This window comes from Schistocerca serialis, chromosome 9 (assembly GCF_023864345.2).
Source record: "Schistocerca serialis cubense isolate TAMUIC-IGC-003099 chromosome 9, iqSchSeri2.2, whole genome shotgun sequence".
Lineage (NCBI taxonomy): Eukaryota > Metazoa > Arthropoda > Insecta > Orthoptera > Acrididae > Schistocerca > Schistocerca serialis.
In genome coordinates, this window is record NC_064646.1 from 126,821,314 (window position 1) to 126,845,219 (window position 23,906).

Genomic DNA, 23,906 nt, shown 5'->3' on the forward strand with positions numbered 1-23,906 from the left:
GCGAGGGAAGCACTGGCCGACAGCGTGCAAACCGCTCAATTATATTTTAAGAATTTCCTAGTCTAAATAATTCAAGGTGGAGAATCTTGTTCCAAGACTTTTTTTTATGCGAGGGTAATGTTACTTAGGAACTTCTGTGTGTATGGGTTTCTGCACTTCTCTCTCTCTCTCTCCTGACGGTTTGACAGGACCCACTCTCCTGAGCCAACCTCTTCATCTCAGAGTAGCACTTGCAAACTAGCCCTCAATTACTTGCTGCGTGTATTCCAGAGACTGTCTTCCTTACAGTTTTTAGTCTCAACAGCTCCCTCTAGTATTATGGAAGTCAGTCCCTGATGTCTTAACAGATGTCCTATCATGCTGTCCCTTCTTGTCATTGTTTTCCAAGCACTCCTATCCTCTCCGATTCTGCGCAGAGTCTCCTCAATCCTTACTTTAGCCTTGAGCCACAGCTGCGATTTGGTGGTTCCCTTTAAAAACGCTGCAGCATAGGACATATCTATGTGCGTTTGGAAGGGAGGTATTTGCAATAACGAAATATCTTGAAGGAAATCTATAGCATGGTGTGCAATTCAGAGTGGTATAAGGCGCTTAGCGGCCGGAGCAGGTAAGGCAGTGGTGAGCTGGACCTGATCCAGCGGAAAAGCCAGTGAGCATTGTCGCATCTTCACTGGTGTACAGACACAGTTCCCGCCGCAAGTGTCAGGTCGCAAATTTGTAAATTGACAACGCTTTGATAGGTATGTTGCAGTCAGAACCGGTTATTAATGGGAATGCGATTTCTCTAGTTAAAACTATACTGCACAACAGAATGAAAGGATCACTTATTAGAAATCCTGTAATTGCCTCCCATTGCGAAATAAAAGTTTGAAATCTACCTCAAAGTTGTCTACAAACCTCATCTGTAATAGTGCGAAAGTGTGGTGCCCTGTGTGTGGCGCCTTGCAGCATCGGTGATGCTTCAAATGGGAAGGTGTCTACACATGCGAGCAGAAGGCCACAGCTCAGAAGTTCATGCGAGCTGTAAGGTGTGTTAATGACATCACATTGGCACCAAATTTCACGACAATTCCAGCCAGCAAAAACGGACGTCTCACAAGAGAAGAAGGTCGTCACAGCCCTTCCTACAAACATTTCACCACTTGCTCTGACACCTCTGCGACAGAGGTGAGAATCGCACCACCCAGTGTTCAAATTATGCGCTTTCCCTAAGGCTGGCTGACGAAAATTTCTCAGACATACTGCCTCTCACAATCGACACGAGAAGGCCCCATGGGGTGGAAAAGCGCGTTAAAAGAACCGACCCTTTCCCTGAGGTATTGATTCTCACACATTTCGCGGTTGGAACACAACAGTTCGCATGGCGATAAGCAATAGGAAGATGTTCTTGACAATCTCTGATACCATTAACACCTTCGGATGTTTCAACCCTTCTCTCAGGACATTGTTGGGCTGCATCCCCATTTGAATCTGATCGTGACCCTTTGGAGTGCACCGCGACCGCACTGTTTGCTCTCGTGTACTGGTTGGAGCCACGATTTAAAACCATTCAACGGAATTCGAACGTGATCCGAAGCAGCAAAGGGTACTCATGCTTTTTCAGATCTCGTATTTTACGACTTTCTATGGAGCAGAAAAAAACGGAACATTGTCCTTCTAAGATCCCCGAATTTGGGAACACCCGTCGTCCCACCGCTGCATCTTTATTGAGCATGTTAGGAAATAAATTTCGACACCAAATCAGCCTGACTGCTGCTCTATCACCTGAAGGTTAGGCAACCCCTTCGACAGTCCTTGCGTGACTTTTGCCTAACTTCAGGCGCTACGCAGCCCCTACACTTAATTGGTGTCGAAGTCAGGTACAATTGTAAGGTGCTTACAGAGACGTCAAAGAAGGGATGGAATGTTGGTAAGGTGGGATGTGAGAATCTTCTCATCGTGTGACACGTCCACCGTGGCGTTGGGCAGAATTTTGGTGAAATTTCTTGCCAAGGTGACGGCATTAACGCACCTTACAGTTCACATGTTGCGAGCTGCGGCCATATTTTCGCATGTGCACACAGTGTGCCGAGTCCGAGGATGACTTCGCAGAGCGCCAGGCTTTTGCACCATTACAGAAGAAGGGTGTAGTCGCCTTTGAGCCAAACTTAAAACTTACGTGTCGTAATGGGGGACAATTACGGGCTTTCGAAAATATCATCCTTTAATTCTGTTGTGGGGTGTAGTTTATACTGAATGCCATTATTACAAAAATGAACTTCCTGGCCATTACTAGAATTAACTGCTATGCATATTTAAAATCCAGGTAAAACTAGTTTTAGGTAGAGAAACTTCTTCACGGGAAATAATTCAACCAAAAGCAATCAAGTGTTGCTTGAGATTAAAAATATTTGTATTCTTTTATACTATGTAGTCATCCACTAAAGTAACATCTTAAAGAACATCACAAGACACATCAACAGTTTTAATTAAAAAGAGTGAAATAAAAATAATCATACATTAAAATATATTAATTAGTCTGACATGTTTAACAAAAATGGCTTGAGTCTCAATAAAAGAGGAACATAACAAACAATAGAAAGGAAACAAGTTTAGATTACTTGTTACTGCAAGGCAAACTGCCATGGCATTTCGAATTACACAGGTGGCCGTTTTCGTAGAAAAGCACCTTTTTCGCATAAACGCTTTCTTACACAAACAGCCAACAAATCACTGGCATGTTCCTAAGGCTGCTGTCTTGGCAGTTGTTCTTAAAGATAAATTTGTCTCTTGCACTTCTTCTAGTTGCAATAATTTTTCTTTGGACACGTCGAATTCTGACCTGAAAAAGCATATTTATTTGCTTACTTAAGAAGCGATTAGATATTCTATAGGAGCTTCTACGCACTATGCAAATTAGTAAGAATATTAAGCCTAAAGACACTGATGAACTACTTACATATTTAGCAACATTTAACAGTGGCACATTTTCACTGTTTTGAACCAAGAGTTTGCAACCACATTCGGCCCTAATTATTGAAACCGATTCAACAACACATGCCTACAATACGATTTATCGAGCATCCATATTTAGTTCCATTCATATCCAAACCCTGTTCATCCTTTGGAAGAACCACTCCAATAATATTGCAGAAGTCTGCTTTTGCTCTGTCGGCATCAGGAACTCATATAATTGTACGAGGGTTGTCCAGAAAGTAAGTTCCTATCCGTCGCAAAATGGACACCACAGTGAAAACCCGATGAAGCTTTGCACAGATGTGTTGGGTAGTGTCTCTAGTATGACCGTCGATCGCATCAAGACGCTCTTTTCAATTGTGAGTTTACTGTGAGCGAGTAAAGGTGCCTAGAACAAGGATGTCTCCCGCCAAGTAGGAGGGCCAGCTGAGAGGCTTCGCCTTAATGAATGCAGCCCACTTAACACAACTGCCACGCACTTCCTTCTTCACGGCAATTCTCAGACGCACTCTGCAGGGGTAGGGAAGACACTCCTGCAGCCTCTTCGATAGGAAATGTTCAATCACCCACAACACAGCCCTAATTGGCTCGCCCTGAGTATCATCTCTGTTCACATGAAACGCTGGACACGAAGACAACACTTCGGCGCAAGCTAAGCGCTATAGACCAGCGTACAGAATTATCGGAAAGCACAGGCAGCTGACTTCTATGACGGTGGTGTTGGAAATTTGGTATAAAGCTCCGACAAATGTCTAAATCGGAGCGGCGACTATGTAGAGAAGTATCTGGAAAGTATAGCTAACTCTCACAAATAAAATGTTTCTGATTTTCACTGTTGTTTCCATTTAGCGACCGATCGGCACCTACCTTCTGGACAACCCTCGTATTATCACTGATTTGTACAGGAGTGTGTGTTGAATCAAAATCCAGTTTCGCCTCTTGGCGTTTTTTGTCAACTATCCAAGAACTTTTTGTCTAGCTACTGTTATTTAGGATTGTTGTTTCGCCTTAGCCACATCTTCTGGATCTCCGTCACTAGCTAGAATTATCTGAGGCACTGCACTCGTACTAGCTACAGATTCTGTGTGTTTTTGACTGGCTACTGTCGTAGGTGGAGACCTTCCACTTGTACTAGCCACTAGGAAACTTTTCAATGCGTCACACGTAAAGTAAACGAAACTTGACCTTGATCGAAACAGTTTTAACTGAGTTATTTTGTCAAAATGTGTTTTTTCTAGATAAATCCAGTGTTAAATGACATTCACTTTTGACCAGAAATAAATTAGAGTTCAGTACAATGTAGAATCACGCATCAAGAACGCGTTCTCAGTAAAAACGAGTATTCACTGTAACACATAAACGACAGCGTGCAAAATGGGTTACCTGGCTTCCATTTTTCTCGCAAACTCACTATAATGTTAAAAATTCGCAGCTTATGTCTCGTATGTTACCTTAAGAATCAAGAAGGAAGGTGGTCAAGTTTAGACTAGTTCTGCGCAACTGACGTCACACGCTCACCGGCGATCAGTAAGAGTTTATTTTTAATGTTCCGAGCGCTCTTCTGTTGACGTCGTAGCCTGTGCGAGATTTAAAAGTGGCCATAGCGAGTTATTTGCTGAATTTGTATTAAATTTATTACGCGTTGTCATAGGTGGTGTTGGCGGTAAGCGATAAATGCTATATAAGCGAACGAGACACGTGATTTGCAAAAAAACTTTTCTTCAAGCACAAAGCACCTCTTAGCGAATACCACAACAGTCTCTTGGAATTGACAACACTAAGTTTTCCTTCCGTGCCTCGATCTACGGGCACCACCGTCATTCGTGAATCGGACTATAGTGATAAACCATTCCTGTTAACAAGCACATTTACATTATATTTACGTATGTTTTACTGTATTAAATTAAACATGTTTGTATAATGATATATCACTTCTAATTCGCAAAAGTGACAAACTTTTAATTTTTATTTTTGCAAGGAATATTCTGTTGAATTATGTAGCGTATAATCCACATTTGAGAGCGCTTTTTATGAATCTGAATGAATTTAATTTGGGTAGTTGTAAGATTGTGTTTCTAATAATGCACGTCGCTAATGATGGCACGAAGTACTGAGAGGTATGGATAACGGCAGTCAGTGGTTAGCATGCTAACAGGAGTAATATAGGAACGTCCGCTATCGGACGTTTAGTGCAGAGACTCTGAGAAGAGAGGAGGTGGAGGGCGGAGATTGCGTGGGTTTATAGCTCGATTTTTGAAGTGTTGTAACTCAGTTTTTGGGAGACATGCTGCAGTGAAACGCAGAAGTACTACGTAACGTAAAAGGGAGTGAGTGTAGGGGAGCATAAGTAGGAATCCCTCATCGACGTGCTGTGTCACGTCCAAGTCGAGGTGGTTTGCCGTTGTCTTCCTCCAATCTGTTGAAAAGTGTCAAATGCGTGTCTAAGTCGTGTGGATGACTGTGATGAGTGCTTCTACAATCTGGTTTAGGGTATGTCTTGTTATGGATGAAGGAAAGGGAGTGGATGAACTCCGGTGTCGCCACATAGCCTACTCTTCCCTAATAGCATCAAGGGCGCCGCCGACTGTAACGTATCTATCTGACGGACAGATTCCATCAATAGCCCTCTCTTTCCATGAGACTTCACTCATTTTATTCCAAATGATTACTACAGCTGCGCCCATCGATTCATTATGCTGCATAGGCTTACGATGAACAAGAAACAACTCCAAAAAAATTAATTTCTAACTGAACATTGTATCCCCCACTGTTGAGAACACTGGCCTCATCCAGTGTCTTTCCGACCACGTCTGACATTCCTAACGTCTCCCCACAGTCCACATGGCAGTTTCAACTGCCCTCCCCGCCAAACCATACCTGGATATCATTCAAGGAATCTACCCATTGTATCAGTTACAACCTACCCCAAATTTTCCATTCCAAATTATGGGCACTACTGTAGCCTTCCTCTTCATAACGGCAAATCTCACCTACCTACCATGTAAATCCCACATCTTGACCCTTCCCAATCACTATCTTACTTTCTATCCCATACCACTTCCTCTTCAATCTCATCTCCATGAGAATCCGTAAATGAGTAACGTTAACAGCTCTTCACACCAGGGTCCTTACGTTGTAAAGACCACAGGTCACACAATACGACCAAGTCTCACTGTTGCTCATTTACATCAGTGTCTGCAGTGGCAGCAAGCGAGTCTCTATGAAACGTCGTTGTCACTCCGAAACTCATACAAACCGTACCGCTGCAACACTATCCGCTCAATATTACCCCCATGTAATGCGGAATTGGTCACTATATGTCACGATGGGTGGATTCGCCAATGTAAAAGGAGGAATGGAGTATTGTGTTGTCAGTAGAGATGCAGCAACAGAAGAGTGAGTTGGTTAGGAGACTCCAGTGCCTTCGACCGTGGTCTTACCTGACTGACAAAGCCATCAGGTGCGTTTCAACCCTCCTAAAGCTTCCCAAGTCGACCGTTGGTGATAAGACTGTGAAGTGGAAACACGAACAACCACTACTAAACCGAGACCAATGAGAACGTCGTGTACTGTCGAACAGGGACAGTCGAACATTATGAAGGGTGGTAAAACGTCGCCTTAAATCAGAGAAGGAAATCAATCATGAGTTTCAGAGGGCTGGCAGTAACCCAGCTATCACAATGAGTGTGCGTAAGGAGTTAAGAAATAGGGTACAGTGGTGGAACAGCTCCTCATAATCCGCATATTTCTGTAGTCAATACTAAAGAGCTTGAAGTAGAGTAAAGAGAGACACCACTGTAGATGGTGTGTAGTGATGAATTACGCGATACTCTCAGGCAATCCGGTGGAAGAGTATACACTGCTGGCCACCGTAAATGCAACACCCTGAAGGAAGCATCCGAATCGAGTGAAATTTACACCATGAGTTTGCAGCGATGAGATATGCAACTGATTAGAATTTCAGCGCAGACGCACATCACGCGCGCCTGTGGCGCCACCTCATAGCGCCATTTAAGGCTTGGCGATTTCGACGAGTGTTCGTTCGGCACGTGTGTTTATCTTGTGGTTGCTTCACAAGACGATCAGTTATGCCTCGTAGACAAGAGCGAACATCTTTTGATCAAGTATCCGAGTTCGACAGAGGAAGGATAGTGGCTTACCGAGATTGTGGATTATCATACAGAGAAATCGCTAGTCGTGTTGGACGAAACCAAACAACTGTAATGCGGATATGTGACCGTTGGATGCAGGAAGGTACGACGGACCGACGTGGTCGATCGCATTCACCTCGGTGCACCACTGCACGTGCTGATAGGCAAATTGTGCGCATGGCAGTGACGGATCGCTCAGTGGCATCCCGAACCATAGCACAGCACATTGCGTCTGTAACGCATCATCCAGTGTCTGCGCGTACCATTCGACGCCGTTTACAGCAGAGTGGTCTGTCCGCAAGACGTCCATTGCTTCGTCTACCATTGACGCAGAACCACAGCAATGGTGTGATGACAGACGGATGTGGGCGGCAGAATGGAATGACGTTGTCTTTACTGACGAGGCACGCTTCAGTCTGCAGCACCACGATGGTCGGATTCGAGTGTGGAGACACCGTGTAGAGAAGATGCTGGACAGCTGCATTATGTACCGCCACACTGGTCTTGCACCGGGTATTATGGTATGGGGCGGTATTGGATATTACTCTCGCACGCCTCTAGTACGCATTGCCGGTACTTTAAGTAGCCGGCGCTACATATCCGAGGTGCTGGAGCCAGTTGTCCTTCCTTACCTTCAGGGCTCGGCCACAGCCATATTTCAACAGGATAATGTGCGACCACACGTGGCACGCATTGTCCAAAGGTTCTTCGTCAATAACCAGATTGAATTGCTTCCCTGGCCGGCTCGCTCTCCGGATCTTTCGCCGATAGAAAACATGTGGTCCATGGTTGCTCAACGAGTGACCCAGATTACATCCCCAGCTGCCACACCAGATGATCTTTGGCAACGTGTGGAAGCTGCTTGGGCTGCTGTACCCCAGGAACACATCCAACGTCTCTTTGACTCAATGCCGAGACGTATGGCAGCGGTGATCTCCAACAATGGCGGCTACTCTGGCTACTGATTCTGGCAGGAACCACATGTCACAGACGTCTGTAAACGTAATCATTTGATACTTGGTCAACATGTTATCTACAAAATAAATTTTGTTGTGCTACCTCTTGTCTTTCATGGTGTTGCACTTACAGTGGCCAGCAGCGTAGGTTAGGTGAATGCTTGGAGAACGCTACCTGCCACCACGTGTACTGCTACAAGTGAGGTACGGAGGAGGCGATGTTAGGGTATAGGGGTCTTTGGGAGTTCTTCGTGATTGGGTTGTGGTCCCCTTATTGTCCTTAAGGGGAGGTTTACTATCTTTGGCCCGAAAAAGCATGTTCTTTGAGAATTCTTTTCGGAATTTGTTATAGATATCAATGTCAAATTTGGTCAAAATGTTTATTGATATTATCTCTACAAACTGGAATTTTTTTGACCGGAAATGTCGAAGAGCAAAGGCAGAAGTCCCGTGGGAGCGAAACAAAATTTCAATGTAGACCTCAACGTGCGGTATGCCACAGGTCAGCCGGCTCGTCTGAAATCAAAATTGAGTTGACTGCAGCGAAGTATATAAGATTCTTTAGGAGTTATACTTCGCTTGAGTTATTTGGGCCATAGGAAACAAAATGGCGGCCATTTGAAAAAAAATAGGGATTTTTCATCGATTTTTGAACTTCGTCGGCCAAGTAAAAATAATTATAGTTGATGGATCACAATAAAAGTGTTACAACTCCTAGACAATTTAGGTAGTTTCGTCTGAAACAAAGAATCATGCCAGTCGGTACAGTAGATCTGAAGTTAGCATACCGCGCGATAAAAAAAAGTCATTTCGAGAAAAACGCGTTTCAAGCTTTGACTACATATAAATGCAATATTATGCAACGTCCGTTCAATCAGCTATTCCGGGTCCATAAACTAGTCCTTCCTCTTTCTCACAGAGGGCGTTCTGCTCGATCTGGGCCATCCTGCGCTGCTCCAGAGCCGCTCGTACGGCCGGTGACAAGCGGTTTTCGGCCGCTTGAATCCGGTGGTCGTCCGAATGCTTGGCGGGCTGCGTCGAATAGAGTCCCAGGATCTATCATTGTCATGGTCTTCAGAACTGCTGAATACCCTTCGTTGAAGCTGCTCACTGCCAGGAAAGTCGCCACCTCCATAGTCTTCGCACCAGAATGCAAATGCTTGGGGCCTAACTTCCAAACACATGCGTTCAACTTTCGTATGATTTTCGTGTGTTTCCTCCCAAGCAAAGGTACAATAAGTCGACCTCCGAAAGAAAAAAAGCTGGTGCATGTAAAAGGCCGCATTTTTTGTTCATCCGCGAATAACAAACATTTCTGTTCCGTATTCGGAAAAACCGTTTCAGGGGTAGATTCTAAACACTTTTATGGATCCAAAAATGCAATTTTAAAAAAATCGGTTTTTTGAACCAAAAGATAGTAAACCTTACGTTAGTAAATTGCTGAATTCGGAAGGATGTGAACTCATTTTACAGCGTACAATAGTGGAACTGTTCAGAGACGATGATTGATTGTATCGGCATGGCAACGCACCCTGCATCTGTCAGGCAATAATTTGTGCGTAGTAACATTACTAAAATCCACTGGCCTGTTCCGAGTCACCGGCTGGAGGGGCCGAGCGGTTCTAGGCGCTACAGTCTGGAACCGAGCGACCGCTACGGTCGCAGGTTCGAATCCTGCCGCGGCCGTGGATGTGTGTGATGTCCTTAGGTTAGTTAGGTTTAAGTAGTTCTAAGTTCTATGGGACTGATGACATCAGAGGTTAAGTCCCATAGTACTCAGAGCCATTTGAACCATTTTTGTTCCGAGTGTCAACCTGAACGCAGCAAAACGGGGGAAGAGCGGGCTGTAACTCCTCCACAGATATTCAGATACCTCACAGAAAGTGTTCCTAGCAAAGCCGTCATAAAGACGAAAGGTGTGATGTACCCCATATTAATGTCCGCTAATAGGTGTCCGAATACTTTTGATCAGATAAAGTAAACGTTGGCTAGTCCGTAGAGACCGCACCATGTGCTCCCAGCACGTATCGACCGCAGTCTTATACACACAATCATAAAGGGTGGCGTAGCTATGTCTATAGTGTCGGTTCAACATCTACTTCTACATGGTTACTCTGCAATTCACACTTAAGTGCCTTGCACAGGGTTCATCGAACCATTTTCATACTACTTCTCTACCACTCTCGAATTTCTCGTGGGAGAAAGGAACACCGAAATCTTTCCGTTCGAGCTCTGATTTCTCTTATTTTACACTACTGGCCATTAAAATTGCTACACAAAGAAGAAATGCAGATGATAAACGGGTATTCATTGGACAAATATATTATACTAGAACTGACATGTTATTACATTTTCACCCAATTTGGGTGCATAGATCCTGAGAAATCAGTACCCAGAACAACCACCTCTGGCCGTAATAACGACCTTCATACGCCTGGGCATTGAGTCAAACAGAGCTTGGATGGCGTGTACATGTACAGCTGCCCATGCAGCTTCAACACGATACCACAGTTCATCAAGAGTAGTGACTGGCGTATTGTGACGACCAGTTGCTCGGCCACCATTGAGCACACGTTTTCAGTTGGTGACAGATCTGGAGAATGTGCTTACCAGGGCAGCAGTCGATCATTTTCTGAATCCAGAAAGGCCAGTACAGGACCTGCAACATGCGGTCGTGCATTATCCTGCTGAAATGTAGGGTTTCGCAGGGATCGAATGAAGGGTAGAGCCACGGGTCGTAACACATTTGAAATGTAACGTCCACTGTTCAAAGTGCCGTCAATGCGAACAAGAGGTGACCGAGACGTGTGATACGCCAGTATGGCGATGACGAATACACGCTTGCAATGTGCGTTCACCACGATATCGCCAAACACGGATGCGACCATAATGATGCTGTAAACAGAACTTGGATTCATACGAAAAAGTGACGTTTTGCCATTCGTGCACCCAGCTTCGTCGTTGAGTACACCATCGCAGGCGCTCCTGTGTGTGATGCAGTGTCAAGGGTAACCACAGCCACGGTCTGCGAGCTGATAGTCCATGCTGCTGCAAACGCCGTCGAACTGTCCGTGCAGATGGTGGTTGTCTTGCAAGCGTCCCCATCTGTTGACTCAGGGATCGGCACGTGGCTGCACGATCCGTTACAGCCATGCGGATAAGATGCCTTTCATCTCGACTGCTAGTGATACGATGCCGTTGAAATCCAGCACTGCGTTCCGTATTACCCTCCTGAACCCACCGATTCCATATTCTGCTAACAGTCATTGGATCTCGACCAACGCGAGCAGCAATGTCGCGATACGATAAACCGCAATCGCGATAGGCTACAATCCGACCTTTATCAATGTCGGAAACGTGATGGTACGGATTTCTCCTCCTTACACGAGGCATCACTACAACGTTTCACCAGGCAACGCTGGTCAACTGCTGTTTGTATGTGAGAAATCGGTTGGAAACTTTCCTCATGTCAGCACGTTGTAGGTGTCGCCACCGGCGCCAACCTTGTGTGAATGCTCTGAAAAATTAATGATTTGCATATTACAGCATCTTCTTCCTGTCGGTTAAATTTCGTGTCTGTAGAACGTCATCTTCGTGCTGTTACAATTTTAATGGCTAGTAGTGCATTATGATAATCATTTCTCCCTACGTAGCTGGGTGTCAACAAAATATTTTCACATTCGGAAGAGAGAGTTGGTGATTGAAATTTCGTAAATGGGTCTCACCACAAAGAAAACCGCCTTTGTTTCAGTGACTGCAACTCGCGTATCGTATCAGTGACACTCCCAGCCCTATTGCGCGATAACACGAAACGAGCTGCCCTTCTTTGCACTTTTACGAAGTGAGGAAATGATACTCAAATCCACATGTAGCTCAGTATTTTGCTGTAGACCGTTTCCAGCTGCTGTTAGGGGCGGTGTTATGACTGGCGCACATGCAACATGTGTTCGGTTTCACCCCGCAAACTGTTTCCAGAGCAGGTGGGGCCAGCACGTGTCACACTGTGTTGTTGCCGACAGCTGCTGGTGCGGACCGTGCGAGTGCGGCTGGCGCGCATCTACCAGGCGCTGGGGGACGAGGAGCAGCAGGCGGTCCAGGAGCGGCTGGCGCGCTGTCTGGAGGACGAGCTGGAGCTGCAGTGCGGCGCCTGCAGCCAGCCCTTCGGGCTCGACGACGACAGCCTCGAGGCGCTGCCCTGCGCGCACATCCTGCATGCCAGGTCTCGCCGCTGCTCTTTGCTAAATACTTGTTTCTTTACTTATCCAGCTGTCACTGGCTCGTAGACCATGCGTCGACAATCAGTCTCCACTGTGCGGGCTTTCAAATTAAAAACGAGATTACTTTTGAATACATTATGGGAGTGACAGTGATCAATGTGTTACAAATATTTACTATAAAAACAGTCTTGATCACGATTTATTTATTAAGGTGACCGCTTTCGACCACTACTGTGGTCATCTTCAGATCATTGAGTAGGAACCTCTTTCTGCTGGAAAATCACTACTATGATTCTCCAGCAGAAAGAGGTTCCTACTCAATGGTCTGAAGACGACCACAGTAATGGTCGAAACGGGTCACCTTAATAAATAAATCGTGATCAAGACTGTTTTTAGCCGGTCAGAGTGGCCGAGCGGTTCTAGGCGCTACAGTCTGGAACCGCGCGACCGCTACGGCCGCAGGTGCGAATCCTGCCTCGGGCATGGATGTGTGTGCTGTCCTTAGGTTAGTTAGGTTTAAGTAGTTCTAAGTTCTAGGGGACTGATGACCTCAGATATTAAGTCCCATAGTGCTCAGAGCCATTTGATCCAGCCAAGACTGTTTTTATAGTAAATATAAAAATGAGATGATATAGTGTTGTGGTGGCCCTCAACTACGTACGCTCCGACTTAGAGGTGAAATATTAAAAATTTTGGCTGGTTTCATTGTCTAGGGGCTGGGATACGTAGTTGCCGCATTACAAGACAAATACTGCTGAGTCTGCAGTATACAATATGAATACACACATCAATCGAATGGTCGAAGGTTCCTATCACTCGGCAACTGCGAATGTAATATAGAAATTCATAAATGAAAGACCCTACGACTTATCTTAGAAGAAAGATTAAGGAAAGGCAAACCTACGTTTCTAGCATTTGTAGACTTAGAGAAAGCTTTTGACAATGTTGATTGGAATACTCTCTTTCAAATTCTGAAGGTGGCACGGGTAAAATACAGGAAGCGAAGGGCTATTTACAATTTGTACAGAAAGCAGATGGCAGTTACAATAGTTGAGGGACATGAAAGGGAAGCAGTGGTTGGGAAGGGAGTGAGACAGGGTTGTAGCCTCTCCCCGATGTTATTCAATCTGTATATTGAGCAAGCAGTAAAGGAAACAAAAGAAAAATTCGGAGTAGGAATTAAAATCCAGGGAGAAGAAATAAAAACTTTGAGGGTCCCCGATGACATTGTAATTCTGTCAGAGACAGCACGGGACCTGGAAGAGCAGCTGAACGGAATGGACAGTGTCTTGAAAGGAGAGTATAAGATGAACATCAACAAAAGCAAAACGAGGATAACGGAATGTAGTCGAATTAAGTCGGGTGATGCTGAGGGAACTAGATTAGGAAATGAGACACTTAAAGTAGTAAATGAGTTTTGCTATTTGGGAAGCAAAATAACTGATGTTGGTCGAAGCAGAGAGGATATAAAATGTAGACTGGCAATGGCAAGGAAAGTGTTTCTGAAGAAGAGAAATTTGTTAACATCCAGTGTAGATTTAAGTGTCAGAAAGTCGTTTCTGAAAGTATTTGTATGGAAGTGAAACGTGGACGATAAATAGTTTTGACAAGAAGAGAATAGAAGTTTTCGAAATGTGGTCCTACAAAAGAATGCTGAAGATTAGATGGGTAGAACACATAACTAATGAGGAGCTATTGAATAGAATTGGGGAGAAGAGGAGCTTGTGGCACAACTTGACTAGAAGAAGGGATCGCTTGGTAGGACATATTCTGAGACATCGAGGGATCACCAATTTAGTGTTGGAGGGCAGCGTGGAGGATAAAAATCGTAGAGGGAGGCCAAGAGATGAATGCACTAGGCAGACTCTGAAGGATGTAGGCTGAGAGATGAAGAAGCTTGCACAGGATAGAGTAGCATGGATAGCTGCATCATACCAGTCTCAGGACTGAAGACCACAACAACAACAAATGAAAGACTGCAAGTAAATAAAATCTGCAGTTACTGTCTTAACGACTTTAAACGATGAGTACGATAGTAGAAGTACTTTTGAGAATGTGGTGTATCTCTGCATAACACTTACTGGTGTCAATGGTCCAGCAATTAAATAAAATATAAGCTGAATTACAGGGAAACAATAGATTCCTAATATGAATCTTCAGGTTTTCGAGGCGCAATGACTGCTCCATTAAGTTTCGGGAATGCAGCCGCATAAATTCTGCTTCTTCTTCTAATATTTCGGCTGTATACCTTTCAGCCATCTTCAGAGAGAGCCGTACGACTGGCGCTCCAGCGCTCGCTCCATCCTTTTAAACTCGCGGACCGCGCCACTGCGCATGCGGCCACAGATAAACAAGGCGCCAGTGATGTTGATCGGCGGCAAAGACGTAACATATGCATGAGTTACGTCTGTGGCTGCGCATTCGATCCATGCTGGGAGGTCGATGTATTACTGGGAGCTGAACTGTAGCGACGTCTTTGTAAGTTCAATATTGAAAGTGCCGGATTCCATGATTTATCTAATGTGAAACCGCTGTCTCTATTAATTAAATTCTTTTACTACGGAGTCCCAGAAAGATGAAACAGAAGTCAGAATTTCGACATTTTCATATACCATAGAGTGACCAGAATCAATACAATGCTCTGCCACAGCCGATTTACTGGGTTGTAAGAGCCGAGTGTACCTGCGATGTTCCGTACACCTCTCTTGGACTGTACGATTCGTTTGCCCGATATATGAAAGGCCACATTCACATGGTATCTTGTAAACTCCATGCTTGTGGAGTAGTAAGTCATCTTTAACGGAACCCAGGAGTGCAGCCGTCTTCGCCGGTGGACGAAAAATCACTTTTACTTTATGTTTAGTGAGGATCCGTCCTATTTTGGATGAAAGGCTTCCCACATACGGCAGGACAGCCATGGATTGAAATGTTTCCTCGTCATCTTCTGCATTCCTTACGGACACCTTAGGTTTTATTTGTAGTGCCTTACGTATGTGTTGTGGAGAATACCCGTTGTCCTCAAAAACTCTCTTCAGATGTAAAAGTTCGTCTTTTAAACTACTTTCATCAGATATGACGTGTGCTCTGTGTACCAAAGTTCTTAGAACACTACTCGTCTGCGAAAGATGGTGACAGCTATTTGCATGTAAATATAAGTCCGTATGGGTCGGTTTCCGATATACTGCATGACCCAGAGTGCCATCTTCTTTGCGCCGAACCAAGACATCCAAAAATGGAAGACATTCCTCCTTTTCCACTTCCATTGTAAACTGAATTTGTCCATGGATGGAATTCAGATGGTTTAAGAAGTCCTGCAATTTGTCCTCGCCATGGGGCCACACTACAAATGTGTCGTCAACGTACCTCCAAAAAACTGTAGGCTTCAAACTAGCAGACTCCAGGGCCTTCTCCTCGAAGTCCTCCATAAATAAATTGGCCACCAAGGGTGACAAAGGACTACCCATGGCAACACCGTCAGTCTGTTCAAAAAAGTCGTTATTAAATAAAAAGTATGTGGAGATCATCACATAGTGAAACAAAGCTAAAATCTCCTTATCAAAACTTTTTCCAATGAGATCTAAAGATTCAGAGAGGGGTACCCTAGTAAATAGCGACACTACGTCAAAGCTGACTAATAGATCAGAGGTGTTCAGTTTCAAAGATTTTAATTTGCCAATGAAATCTGCCGAGTTCCTTATATGATGATCACATTTTCCCACAAGCGGCCTCAATAGTGACGCCAGGTGCTTGGCACAATCATAGTTGGGAGAACCAATATTGCTCACGATAGGACGTAGAGGAACGTCTTTCTTATGGATCGTTGGGAGTCCATAAAGCCTTGGAGGCACTGCACCACTTGGTTTCAGTCTTCGTATGACTTGCGGTGGAAATGGGGAGGCATTCAAAAGCGACGCCGTCTTCCTTACCACCTTGTTGGTGGGGTCCTTACTGATCTTCCGGTACATACTATCATTCAGTAAGCTGTATATCTTATCATGGTAGTCGTCACGTGACATTAAAACAGTGGCATTACCTTTATCAGCAGGGAGAACCACTGTTTCGGTATCTTGGCGGGGCATACGTAGTGCAGTCCTCTCTGCCACAGATATATTGCTTCTTTGTGGGCGAGCCTTCATAACAGCTCGACAAGTTTCGCGTCTTATTTCATCTGCAGAATCCGTAGAGAGTGGTCGAACAGCTTCTTCAACGGCACTGATGAATGCAGATATAGGCAAAACCTTTGGCGTCGGTGCAAAATTCAGTCCTTTGCTTAAGACCATCATCGTAGCATCGTCCAAATCTCTACCCGTCATATTAATGACGGAGCGTCGAATGATACTTTCTTGCTGTGGAGGTGGCTCAAGTCGGCCGAACTTTGCAGTCTGTCTTGATGTCGCTGCCTCACGAACCCAGTCTGATTTGGCCCATGTTGTACCCTCTATCCAGTTCCAAGAGTTGCTGGGTAACTCCACAGACATCTTCAGGTGCAGACGATAAAGTTCTTGAGAAACAAGATCCAGCTTCCTTCGTGTAAATCGGATCCTCTCCTTAACGATAGCAGAACCAGCTTTAAATAAAATCTTATTCATGGAAGTCGATTTTATAAAATGTACTAACCTGGCAAACTTCGGAATTATGCCATGGTCACGGCACCTCAGTAAAAAACTTAAAGAGCTCAATAATCTCGCTCTCAAATGTCGTAGCTTGTCCAGTCGTCGAACACATAAAACCATCTCCTCCCCGAAGAGGTACTTGATGTGAATCTTCAGGTTTTCGCGGCGCAAAGACTGCTCCATTAAGTTTCGGGAATGCAGCCGCATAAATTCTGCTTCTTCTTCTAATATTTCGGCTGTATACCTTTCAGCCATCTTCAGAGAGAGCCGTACGACTGACGCTCCAGCTCTCGCTCCATCCTCTTAAACTCGCGGACCGCGCCATTGCGCATGCGGCCACAGATAAACAAGGCGCCAGTGATGTTGATCGGCGGCAAAGACGTAACATATGCATGAGTTACGTCTGTGGCTGCGCATTCGATCCATGCTGGGAGGTCGATGTATTACTGGGAGCTGAACTGTAGCGACGTCTTTGTAAGTTCAATATTGAAAGTGCCGGATTCCATGATTTATCTAATGTGAAACCGCTGTCTCTATTAATTAAATTCTTCGCCAAGCGGATTTCAGTGGCCTCTTTTACTACGGAGTCCCAGAAAGATGAAACAGAAGTCAGAATTTCGACATTTTCATATACCATAGAGTGACCAGAATCAATACAATGCTCTGCCACAGCCGATTTACTGGGTTGTAAGAGCCGAGTGTACCTGCGATGTTCCCCATGTCCTGTCCCATACTGCCCATCACTCTCCCGCTTCCATCCAGTCTCCCCATTCACGAGCGCTGTGATTTGCTATAGCACTCGCGCCATGTCTTCAAGCCAACGCACCCACACAGACATAATGAAACACTGTCGAAATACTGGATTTACATTTAAGTAACTTGAAATTAAATACATATTCCTACGACTGGACCATACACACGTTCTAACACACATTATTAAATACATAAACAAATTAAATATACATATATCATAGAAATAGCAACAAAAGGTAGGCCAGTAGCCTAAAGTCTTTGTGCTTTCTAAAGCAACTTTAAAATTTCAAATGAGAACCCCCATTTTTTATTGCAGACTCAGATTCTACATTAAAAACTACGTACATTTTGTCATAAACATTTGTTTTGATTCGTGGTAATACTTATTTACTTCGTAAATTTTGATTCGCTAAAACTAAAACTCTCCTCTCTCCCCATAGGGCGAGGTTCGATAGAAAGGAATTAGAGTTTTACTAATATTGACCCAAATATTAATTTCTTCCGCAGATTCGGATAAGTTGTGTTTGTTTCGTGGTCATGAGGTCACACAACTTTTAATTATCAAACAAATCACCTGACTAACTAACTAACTAACTAACTAACCAAACATCCTACTCAATAACGAGTGAACTCATTAACTAAAAAACTAACTGACTCACGAACCTAATTTTTTGTTAGATTCTAAGTAAACACTCTTGTTTGTCGAGATGTCTCACAACTGGGGTGCTTGCGTAATTAGAGTCGTTTAATTTCGAGTGGAAAAACGTAGAAAACGACATTCATAAATTTATTGACTTATATCACATTGGTCACACCATATCGCGGCTGTTACGTCATTTACATTTTTTTTTAATTACAGCGCCAACTAATAAGAACCAAAACAAATGTTTAAGACAAAATGTACGTAGTTTTTTATGTAGAATCTGATTCTGCAATAAAAATGGGGGTTCTCATTTGAAATTTGAAATTTGCCTACCGCCCCACCCACCCGGGCGCTGGGGTGGCGGGCTAATTTTAGCACCAGAAGATGTCCCCCTTGAAAAAAATCAACTTTGGATCCTACACATTTTTTCGTGTGAAGCTTATTTTTCGAGATATTTTGGTTTGTCAGGTTAAAATTTACACCCTGTATACAAAGGCCCGGGTAACCTACCGTATATTAGTATGCGACAAGCGTTCTTCAACATGCTTCATCCTTTGGAAGTGCGGGAGTTGTACAATACAAGACAGAAGCCACGTGTACGTAATGCGGAACCATATATCATAATGCAGTGGCTACTCATTTATGAGATCAGCTTCACAAGTGTAGAGTCTGTCCATGATTTATCAAACATGTGGCTCAGGAACCTATACAGAGACCAGGGGAACCTTCGGGGGGCACTTGTGAAACAACTACTGAAACGTCGATGCCTACTATGTCTGCGTCCACATCTGATGAGTAATCTAGTCACTCAAACGCCAAATCATAAGTTTGATCGGGCACTCCCGCAACAACTTCTGTCAGAGACGATGACGAAGTCCTCGCTAGAATTGTCTACGCTTCAGAAGTATTATAGAACACCAACAGTGATACAGATTTCATATGTGTGTGCATATATACTGTACTTCCATCAAAAGTAAATGTCTTGGTTACATAGAAGCACAGAAGCTACGTTATTAAATCATTATTATCACATATAAAATGCAATTCATTTTCTGCAAGCATATGAAATACATAATGGACTTACGCTGAACGATATGCTGTTCTAATTATGTGCAAAACAGACAAACAAAGAGAAATCGTCGGCTCCCAATTTCTCTCTTACACATCAATTTATGTTTCATTCCCTACGAATGTTACCTATACTACCAGTAATCCTACCATTTACTACGTCATTTATGTACTTTACTCACCTCTACTCTCAGACCTTCACAGATATCTTTACGGCGTCTTCTCATTTATTTCTTGGCTTACCCAGGACCCTTATAGTTGTAATGCAGGCAACGAAACCTTGCTTAGGAAGTCGGGTACGTGACCTGCCCATTGCAGTCGCCTGCTCTTTTGCTAGTCTAAAAACGTTGAACTGGTTCACGATCTCATAAATTTCAGTATTTATTGTTGCTTTCCAAGTATCTTCCTTTCTCATCGGGCCCCACATTCTTCTCATCGCCTAACTTTCAAATATTAGAAGCTTCTGCATCTCCCTTTTAGTTAGTGCTCAGTTTTCTGAACCATAGTGGACAATTCAGCATGTAATGGCATTGCAGATCTCCATTTTCGCCGCATATGATACATCTTTAGACTAGAACGTGTATCTGAGGGCATATAAACATCTGCATCCAGCAAAAATTGAAGTGGAAAGAAGTCCAGGAATGTTCTGTACAGAAAGTATTTCATTTACATCTTTGGGTATTTGGTTATAATTATTGTACCAACTCCCCAAGTTCTTGAACTGATCAGCAGACTTGATCTTTACCCGTCAATTGCGAAGTGCTCTTGTGCACGTTCATTTCTATTTTCTGTCCGGCTGTACTCCTTCCTATGGCGTCCCTTTTGTACATCTCCCTAAGATCTTGTTCACTCTCGTTCACAAGCGATGTGTCGTTTGCGTAAGCAAATATCTGAAACCAGCCACCTTCCGTTCTTAGCGCATCACAATCTTCTCTCTTACGACTCTCTCCAGGATGAGATTAGACAGTGCATATCCCAGTCTTACTCTAGTTCTTGTGGGGAAAGACTGTGAATGTGCTCCTCCATTTCTTCCTGTCGCTCTTGATTCCCACATAGGTGGTAGGCACCGCCTTGCCGTAGCACTGTCCTGCGGGCGAGAGAGTTAGTTTGTCACCGAGAACCTGTTAGCTGTACTCGCCATAGCGTTGTTACTGGCAGTTCTAGTCTAGCGGGACAGGTCTCAGCACAGAAGCTAAATAACTCAATGATTTTCTGATAGTAATAATATTAATAATAATGTAATAATAAATTGAGGCAAAATTTGGGGAATATCAGACAGAATTGAGACCGGCCGTTGGTGTCCAGAGCAAAACTGGAACCTAAAGCTAATCGTAATACATCAGAGAATTGGTTGCAAAAATTTAGTCATCACATTTACTGATTCCCGAAAAGCTTGTGACTCAGTTGACCACGAATCGCTCTTCGAAATATTAAAAGAACAGGATCTAGATCTGAAATACTTGCAATCATAAAACAAACACTGACAGAAGTCGGCGAGGTTAAATTTATGCGGTAACTCTCACATCGTTTCGTAATCGAAGCGGAAGTAAGACAAGCAGATAGTCTGTCTCCATTATTTCTCAACAGTGTCCTTGAGAAACGCCTCAAACAGAAATCAATCCTCAAAATTCACGAACCAATCATTTTAAACAGACACATGTTATCTATAGATTTCCTGCGTTTGAAGACAATTTAACAGTCTCAACTGCAGCAATTCCTCGAATTAAACTGCATAAAAAGTCTGTCTCCAAATACCTTTGAACAAAATACGTGACATACAACAAACGAGCACTAGAATTCCTGGAGGCGAAAGACAGCAAAATGAAACCAGTTAAGCAATTTAGATACCTCAGTGAAACCATTCAAGAACATGGAATCGAAAAAAAAGAAAGATATTAGATGTCGAATGGTGGAAACAGCACAGTAACTTAACAAAAATATCTGCAACAAGAAATGTATCTCGAAGCGCGGAAAACTAAGATATCATAAAACAGTAATTAAACTAGAATGACTGAGTGGATCAGAAATACTAATTTTGAACAGGAAAACATATATTGTAAACATTGAGAAAAAGGAACGCAAAATCCTAAGAAAAATTTTGGGTGCAAAGCTTGTAGACGAGCAATACCGACTCATAGGCAAACAGGAAATCAAACAACATACAATCTCCATAGAGACATTAAAAAACGCAGGTTATGACAATATTTACACACTGAAAGAAGAAACCCAGACATACTCACAAAACAAATAGTCGAGTTTTCTTACAACAGCAGTGAAGCCAAAGCGGACACGATTAGAAAATCGCTGGAGAGATCAAAACTGATCTGAAAAAAAAATGGTTCAAATGGCTCTGAACACTATACGACTCAGCAACTGAGGTCATCAGTCCCCTAGAACTTAGAACTAGTTAAACCTAACTAACCTAAGGACATAACACACGTCCATCCGAGGCAGGATTCGCACCTGCGACCGTAGCGGTCACGGTGGTGGTTAGTCTCGCTACAAAAAACCCCTATGGTCCCTAACCCCTGTATCCGTCGTGATTCTCCCTATTTGCTCACCATTATTTGTTGCTAAGAGGCCGTGTATGTTTCCACAACCATTTACATTCCGAGTGGGTTTCTGAAGCAATTGCTCAAAAGAATTGTCGGAGAAAACATTTAGTACAATTTATGACAATGTTTTACACCTACCACCAACACTGAACATGTATTTTCACGAACATACTAATACTCACTTTTATGAGAAAAAGTACCACCACAGCCATATCTTGAGAATGACTTTATTGTCTCACACGACTAGTATCGACAGCACATTACCACCATCCTCAGGTCCCACCACTGCCAAAATTCCGTTGGAGACACCACGGTGTCGAGTAGAGAGTCCTGAGGAAACCAACCCACGAGTACGAGTAACAAGGACTCCACAATAAATGTGCCAAGGAAATCTAATACTCTTCCGGCTGTGGTGGGGTCAGAGGATGGCGGTAATGTGCCACCGAAACTGGTCGTGTGAGACAATAAAGTCATTCTCAAGACTTTGAACATAGCTGCTAAGGTTCAGTGACCGTGTCAGAATTATATTAGTACAAATAAGCCCTCGGTCACAAATATTAAGTCAAAATTGACCAGGTTTCGACACTACTATGAGCGTCGTCTTCAGGATTAAACTAACTGTTCTAAAACATATTAGGTATATAATACATTAATAAAATTAAAGTTTGTACTGACTGGAAAGAGATGCAGCACTTACAAGTCACATTTAAAAAAAAAATCCAAGCCAGAAAAGCGACGTCATGAATTCTCAAGATACTGATGTGGTAGTACTTTTTCTCATACATAACATCAGCTGAAGTCCCTCACCCATGCAATAGGATGGACATCCATATATTAATACTAACTTGTTGGCTGGTATCTCAAGCCCACAGGATTAGAAACATAAGGATGTTATTCGTACTTATCAGGGATGCTACCTTGTATGTACTAATACAAAAGAAATCGGCTTTTGTTATAAATAAAGTGATAACCATTATTTAAGACCAATGGCCTACCTGGCGATTAAAATGGTTAAAGTACTGGAAATAGTAAAGGACCCAACACAGAGCCGTGTGGTACACCATGTAGGGATCTGTAGCGGTGTGCGGACGGGTAGTGGAAATGACGCTGGTGTTGCAGGTGCGCGCACGAGCTGCTGCGGCGGCGCGACAAGAAGAAGAAGCGGCTGTGCCCGGACTGCCAGCGCTCGGTGAGCTCGCGGCTGTACCTGTACTGCGACGACCCGCACCGCTCCAGCTTCAGCCTGAGCAGCGTCAGCCTGCGCGCCTCCAGCCTCACGCTGGACTCGCAGCAGGCCACGTCGTCCGTCTGAGCCCGGCTGCGGCCGCCGCCGCCGCCCCCGCCGCCCCCACCGCCGCTGGCGCGCTCGTCCACGTGCCCCGCGGCCCACGGCTGGCGGCCGTCTCGAGGCTCCCCACGCCGCCCCCCGCACGCATTCTCGCAGACCTCCTTCTAGGCGCCGGCTGTCGGCAGACCGGACTCCGAGAACAGAGCTTCCCACTTTGGTTGGGCGTCGAGGCAGGATGTGATACTGTCGAAAATGTTGGCATTCTCCAGGGCGTGGAGACGAGGTATTGGTTAGAGTGCGAGGAGATGGGACTCAAAGTGGGCATCGAGGGTGGACACTGCGGGAAATGTTGGGTGACAAATGTACGAGAAGATACATTGCCTGACAGGACTCCAACATCACAGCTTCTCAGTAAACTCTGGGCAATGAGACAGAATACAAAAATGTGGAGCATGTTTGTCACCTCTTGTGTATGGAGATGACATACTGCCTGTAGGGACTGCGGCAATAGAGTTCCATATTGGTCGGCATCGAGACTGGACGTAAAAACTGTGGAAAATATGGGGTTCCACTGGCGCGCAGAGATGGACTGCTGTCTAAGGTGAGAGCAAGTGACACCCCAAGGAGAGATCATCTCAGATAACTCAGGGCATCGAGACTGGGCACTGTACAATATGGTGGGAACCGCCAGTGTGTGCGGGTGACAT

General features: G+C 44.2%; 1 protein-coding gene across 1 annotated transcript in view; it reads left to right on the forward strand.

The window, feature by feature from the left end:
- The window catches only part of LOC126419414 (43 kDa receptor-associated protein of the synapse homolog), a 100,192-nt gene extending 76,969 nt beyond the window's left edge, over positions 1 to 23,223 (forward strand). Inside the window, exons 8-9 of the mRNA XM_050086603.1 lie at positions 12,082 to 12,281; positions 23,031 to 23,223. Of these exons, the coding sequence (XP_049942560.1) occupies positions 12,082 to 12,281; positions 23,031 to 23,223 (393 nt within the window). The remainder of the gene's footprint in view (positions 1 to 12,081; positions 12,282 to 23,030) is intronic.
- Positions 23,224 to 23,906: the final 683 nt, after the last annotated feature.